Source organism: Echinops telfairi, unplaced genomic scaffold (assembly GCF_000313985.2).
Source record: "Echinops telfairi isolate 266 unplaced genomic scaffold, ASM31398v2 ScPeMD7_3;HRSCAF=10, whole genome shotgun sequence".
NCBI lineage: Eukaryota > Metazoa > Chordata > Mammalia > Afrosoricida > Tenrecidae > Echinops > Echinops telfairi.
Window position 1 is genome coordinate 35,837,342 of NW_022103899.1, and position 6,023 is coordinate 35,843,364.

Genomic DNA, 6,023 nt, shown 5'->3' on the forward strand with positions numbered 1-6,023 from the left:
TTCTGGCCCATAGCAACCCTGTCAGGCACTGGCAGGTGTGCACCTCGACAGGAGCCCGCCTCATCCTTCTCCCCGCTGTGGAGCACAGCTCCTGGGCGTCACTGAAGGAGGGCCGTTTGTCAATACAAACTCATACTCCAAACCCACCCAACCCGCTCCAGGGAGCTGCCGCAGCCTCATGGGCTCAATAATAATTATTATTATGTTGGTTGATAGGCTTTATGTTATTTTTCAATGTGAGATGTGTGAGCTGGAGCCTGCGAGGAGGAAGCTGACCCCAGACTTCTTCAAACATACATTCCCCACCCCCGCCCCACCAATTCTTGTGTCCAGGGACACAGGATCACAGGCATGACTTTGTAGGAGGATTGTTGGTAATAGTTCATGTCCTAAATACAACTTGACCTAGAGTAGAGGAAAGTTTGTTTTTATGTTTATCTTCTGTAGGTACGAAAACCTTGGTAGTTCATGGACAGAATGAATGTGATATTCCAACCCAATTGCCTGTCCATGAAGACACTCAGTTTGAAGCCCTGTTGAAGGTAAGAATGACTTTTGGCGGAAAATGTCTTTTTCAATGCACGATGCTTATAGCTACTTCATCAAACAATCATTTTGGACTTAAATAGCATTTCCCTCTCATCACATGAAGCAACATTTCCACTACTGTGGACTTTCTCTATTTTATTGCACGAGTTTCCCCACTTAACTCACATTTTTACAGGGCACTAAAGTAAGCAAAACCAGGCCAGTGCTCCCTTAGCTAAACCAGTGGCATTAACCCTTATATGTATCCTCAACTCCTCTGGGAATGCTAGACGCCTCTTAGAATCCCTACAGCAGTTCAGGAGGTGGCCTGTGGTTTCACCCCTAAAACATGAGGTGAATGGCACCAGCAGCTGATGAGCCCTTCTGGTGACCTTTTCTGTAGCTTCTAGTTGAACTACTACTAGTAAATATTAGGGGGAAAACCAGAAGATACGTTAGAAAAAAAGTAGATAAATAAAACATAAGAAAAAAAACTTAGGGAAGTATATGAATCAAGAAAGTATTTTTTAATGAGTGTGGTACCTTGCCCTCTCCGGTGCAAGTCCTGGCTTGCACTGTGGGTGGGAGGAGGTTGAAAGAGCCATAAGCTAGCACTGGGGGTCCTCCATGTACCTGTGTCTCACCTTGGGTCATCGTATTGCCTGTCATGCAGCTCTGGACTTAGACACAACTAGATAAAAAATTCGGAGACACTTAACTTTGTGAAACTTGTCTATCTTACTGGATCTGAAGGGTTGTTAAGCCTCTGTCAGACCCTCCCTGACACATCGCCAGAAAACCTCTAAGGACCTAATGAAACAAACTGAAATGTGTTCTTATGGTTCTAGGAATGCCTGGAGTTTTTTAACATCCCGGAAACTCAGTCCACCCATTATTTTCTCATGGACAAACGCTGGAACCTTATCCACTATAATAAGGTGAGATCACACAGACATGACACTCAAGTCTGGTGGTGCAAGACTCACGTCTTTCTGGAGCGCCAGGACTGGCAGGTAGAGTTGTTTAGAGGTTCAGAGCATGACCACGAGGCTTCTATTCCTGTTGACTGGCTGGCTTCGGCCTCCTTACTTGGCCTCTCTTACCTTCAGTTTCCTCAGCTGGAAAATGAAGGTGATGGTATTAGTATCTATTTTTGAGAATAATCATCATAATAAAAGAAGATGTCATTGTTATTACATTGAAGTAAAAAATGGAAATATTCACATAATAACGGTGTGTCTTTTTAACATTTTTAGACTATTCTAATTCCCTTTCTCACACAACCATGGTGACATAATCTAATGAGCAAAAGAACATCTCGGGGAGATCAGTGATGTCACCTCTTCCTTCTGGAATGTCTGTTAGTATTTAACCTGTAAACCCATTGCTCCTGCGTAGCAGCTTTGTGCTTGGAAAGAGTACTCAGCTGCTAGTGGTCCTATTAGGTGCCATCGAATCAGTTCTGACTCAGAGTGACCCTCTGTACATACAACGTACCAAAGCCCTGTTTGCTCCCCGTCATCACTCCTGTGTCTGAGTTCATTGTACTCAGCCTAGGTGGTTGGAACTTTCTCAGGAAGCGGGGTTACCTCCCCTGGGTTTTTGTAGAATTGGTGAACATCAAGTAGTCAGATTTAAAAACACTACAAGATTTGAGCAAGAGTTCCATGAGTTGATCTGCTTTTCTTTGTGTGTTCTCCCTCCAAGACCTACGTTCGGGATATTTATCCTTTTCGGAGGTCCGTGTCTCCGCAGCTGAACCTTGTCCACATGCATCCAGAGAAGGGGCAGGAGCTTATTCAGAAGCAGGTACCTCCCCACCACAGTTTCACTCTGTGGTGTTGTCCTGTTGTTGGGATGGATGATCTGCACACGTGCTGCCAACTAGGGGACACTGAATTCTGTTAAGATCCTCTCTAGAATGCATGGTCCATAGGTCAATAGAGGCAGTTTCCCAAAATCATATTTTACTATTGGCTCAAAATATTAAGGGCATAACATATACTCACGAGGAGCAATCCTGTGATGAGTCATTGATATAGAATCTGTTCATATAACCAGTATAAACAATAAAAAGTTTCTAATTTACCTACTAGTTTTTTATGTATGGAGTTTGCATTTCATGAGTTCTTCAAACAAGACTGGAAACATACACAGTATATATCTATATTATAGAAGGTTCATTTAGAGATGACACTAGATGGAACAAATTAAAAGGATTCCTACAAGCACTGAACTGAGGTTCCAGAGATCCAGACTCAGTCTCAGTTATACCACTGCAGTGTGACCTGACATTGGGCAGGTTCCTAGGATTCTCATACTCAGGAACAGATACAAATAAGGGGGTTGGGATCGTAGAGAAGAGTAATGTTCTGGTACTCATCATGTCTGATATCAAACAGAAATTTAATCTCAAGGAAATTCACTGTTCTGCATGCAAATTATAACTATAATACGCATTTCTAACAACATTGCGAAATTTAGGATTATCTGTGCATTGAATTCATTTATCATTAATAAAAGCTCTAAACAAGAATTCCAGGACATCGAATCATTTAAATTTTTTCTACACATCCAAATGCTAAACGCCCGCCCCACCCCCATCCCCCACCCCAAACAGGAAACCACTTTAGGCATCAGTGGAAATGGTAGAAGCAGTTAGCATGGACTGACTCCCCTTGGAAAAGTCTTTCATTTTGCAGCACCCAAACAAATGAGCTCTATTTGCTATTGAGCTCACGCGACAATGCATGCCCTGTGCCCCTCCAGCCTTCAAACTTCATAATAAGCCCTGCTTTCTGTAGAGCACACAAAAATAGAAGTGAGCGTCAATTATGTACTGTCCGCTCCTTACCACACACTGTGCTCTGTGGTAAAGGGAAAAAACAAAAGCAACAACAACAACAAAACAACCATTTCTCCCCCATTTCACTTAACCCTTTGCTGATTTTACCAGCAAAAGTCTGCCACAGCAATGTTGACTTCCGTTTCTTCGCTTTGTAATAGCAGGGTTGCAAACTCTGATGTCTTTCTGCGTCTGATTTCCCGCTAGGTGTTCACGCGGAAGCTAGAGGAAGTGGGACGGGTTCTGTTTCTGATCTCCCTCACCCAGAAGATCCCCACGGCGCACAAGCAGTCCCACGTGTCCATGCTGCAGGAGGACCTCCTGCGCCTGCCGTCCTTCCCTCGGAGCGCCATCGATGCGGAGTTTTCCCTCTTCAGCGATCCCCAAGGTAGCAGGAGAGAAGCGTTTTCTCTTGGGGCTTCTTCGCAGGCCTGTGCTTTGCTCTGAGCTGGAAAACATCTGAATCAGAAACAGTTTCCTAAAAGTGGTCCTGCAACTTGAGCGTATGTTAGAATCACCTGGAGGAGTCAACCGGCCCACAGGTTGCTCGGCTCTACCCTCTCCACCCTGTTTCCAGTTCAGTTTCATTAGGATGGGACCTGAGAAATGGCATTTCTAACAAGTTCCCAAGGGATGCTGCTGCTATTAGTCCAGGGACCAGATTTTGAGACCACTAAGCTAAACCGTGAGCAGTGGACAAATTAATACCTTGCTGCTAGAAGGGCAAAGAACAGGCATTTGCTTGAAGTTCATGAAGAAATGAAACTAGTCTATAGACAGAAATCAGAGCAGTGGCTGCCCCGAGGTTGGGGGGTCGATCACAGGCAAAGAGGCGGAAGAGGACCCTCTGGGGTGATGAACAGTATCCAGAGACTGATGGTTGGTTACACCAGTGTTTATTTTATCAAAGCTCGGTGAACCTCGCCTTTAAGATGCGTGCATTCTATGTGGAGAGAGAGATAGGCGAGGAGACAAAAATAAGGTGCAAGAGAAACACTCTTTGGAATCCTGACTGTTATCCAAGTCATTCATTTAATTTTGAGTGACTGATTTAAATTTGTACCCCACTGCCTCAACCACATCATCCAGAGGCCCAAAAACGATAATTGACAGAGCTCCGGATTGACCAGGAGTTAGAAGTCTGAGGACGTCGGTCAATCCGGCTCTGGGGTCGCTGAGCTCACGTATCTTTCTCAAACGCTTGGCGTAGTCAGCAGCAAAGTGCTGCCCAGGCCCCATCTTGCCCACAGAGCTGCGGCCCCCTGAGAACTGGAAGGTGTGATTCCCACACCAGGCATTGCGACGGCAGCCAGCGAGCGCCAGGGCCCAGGGCCAGGACCAATGGCAAGCTGCAGGGTCCTGAGTCATCACCAGCTCCTGCTGACTCATGGTCTCAGGCTAATTCTCTCTCTGCCGTTTCGTGTTCTCACAGCCGGGAAGGAACTGTTTGGCCTCGACACGCTCCAGAAAAGCCTGTGGATCCAACTCCTGGAGGAGATGTTCCTAGGCATGCCGAGCGAGTTTCCCTGGGGGGATGAAATCATGCTTTTCCTCAACGTGTTTAATGGGGCCCTGATCCTGCACCCCGAGGACAGCGCCCTGCTCAGGCAGTACGCCGCCACTGTCATCAATACCGCGGTGCACTTCAACCACCTCTTCTCGCTCAGTGGCTACCAGTGGATCCTCCCCACCATGCTGCAGGTGCCTCCCCCAGCGCACCGTCCCCTCCCCTCGGAATGAACCTGCTCATGACCCTCAATAAGACAAAGCCTCCCTAGATGCTCAAACCTTTGGTCTAGCTTGAGTGTCCCAGCCTACGACATGTTTAGGAGGTTTGGCCCCATTGTGGCTTCTACACTGACCTGCTCACCACAAGGTCAGTGGTTCTAACCCTCCACCGGAAAAAGATGAGGCTGTCTGTTCCTATGAAGATTACAGCCTCGGAGACCCCAAAGGGCAGTTCTACTCCGTCCTGTAGGGTCGCTATGGGTCGGGACCTGCTCATTGGCAGTGAGTTTGGGATTTGGGAGGACAAGCTTTCTGATTTCTTCCAGGCCGGTGGTTCTCAAAGCACACTCCTGGGCCAGCAGCATCAGCAGCACCCAGGACCTTGTTCAAACTGCACCTCCTTGGTCCTCATCTGAGACCTATGGCTCTGCACCGCCGTCAGGGTGCTGCTGCTGAGGAGCCAGCATCTGTGCTGCAATGAGACGTGCAGCTTTTCTGGTGCGGTAGAAAACTGGAGAACCACTGTGTTTTTAGTCAAAACGAGAACAAGCTTCTCACGGGAGGCTCCCTAATCTATTCTGTTCTGACATTTTATTGCCATTCATGTTAGTACAATGGAATGGGGGGGGGGGCAGATTTAGTAGGAACAATTTTTATTTACTCATGTCAAACGTATGCAGACCTGACTCCCTTCTCAGGAGTTCTGAATACAGTTCAGGTGGGACTGGGGAGCAGCCTGGTTCTCTATCCTAGAGAGGCTTGAATGAAAACTGTAAAGGAAGCACACGCTTATGCCAAGAGGAGCCAACTCGATCTATCGAAGCAAGAAAATTACTTTTAAGAAGGCCTGGGTTCTCAACTATTTTTAAATAGCTGCACATTTCTCTGATTTGTTTAGCTGTTGAGTGCTTATGAAAAGCAA

The 6,023-nt window shown here is 46.5% G+C and overlaps 1 protein-coding gene and 1 non-coding gene across 2 annotated transcripts in view; one reads left to right on the plus strand and one right to left on the minus strand.

Annotated features, from left to right (window-relative positions):
- The window catches only part of UNC80 (unc-80 homolog, NALCN channel complex subunit), a 270,330-nt gene that overhangs the window by 195,720 nt on the left and 68,587 nt on the right, over positions 1-6,023 (plus strand). The window contains exons 39-43 of the mRNA XM_045296777.1: positions 448-542; positions 1,377-1,466; positions 2,236-2,337; positions 3,581-3,761; positions 4,806-5,074. Of these exons, the coding sequence (XP_045152712.1) occupies positions 448-542; positions 1,377-1,466; positions 2,236-2,337; positions 3,581-3,761; positions 4,806-5,074 (737 nt within the window). The remainder of the gene's footprint in view (positions 1-447; positions 543-1,376; positions 1,467-2,235; positions 2,338-3,580; positions 3,762-4,805; positions 5,075-6,023) is intronic.
- LOC115872098 lies at positions 233-368 on the minus strand. The gene has a single exon (XR_004047646.1). It is a non-coding gene; the product is annotated as a small nucleolar RNA SNORA38 (small nucleolar RNA).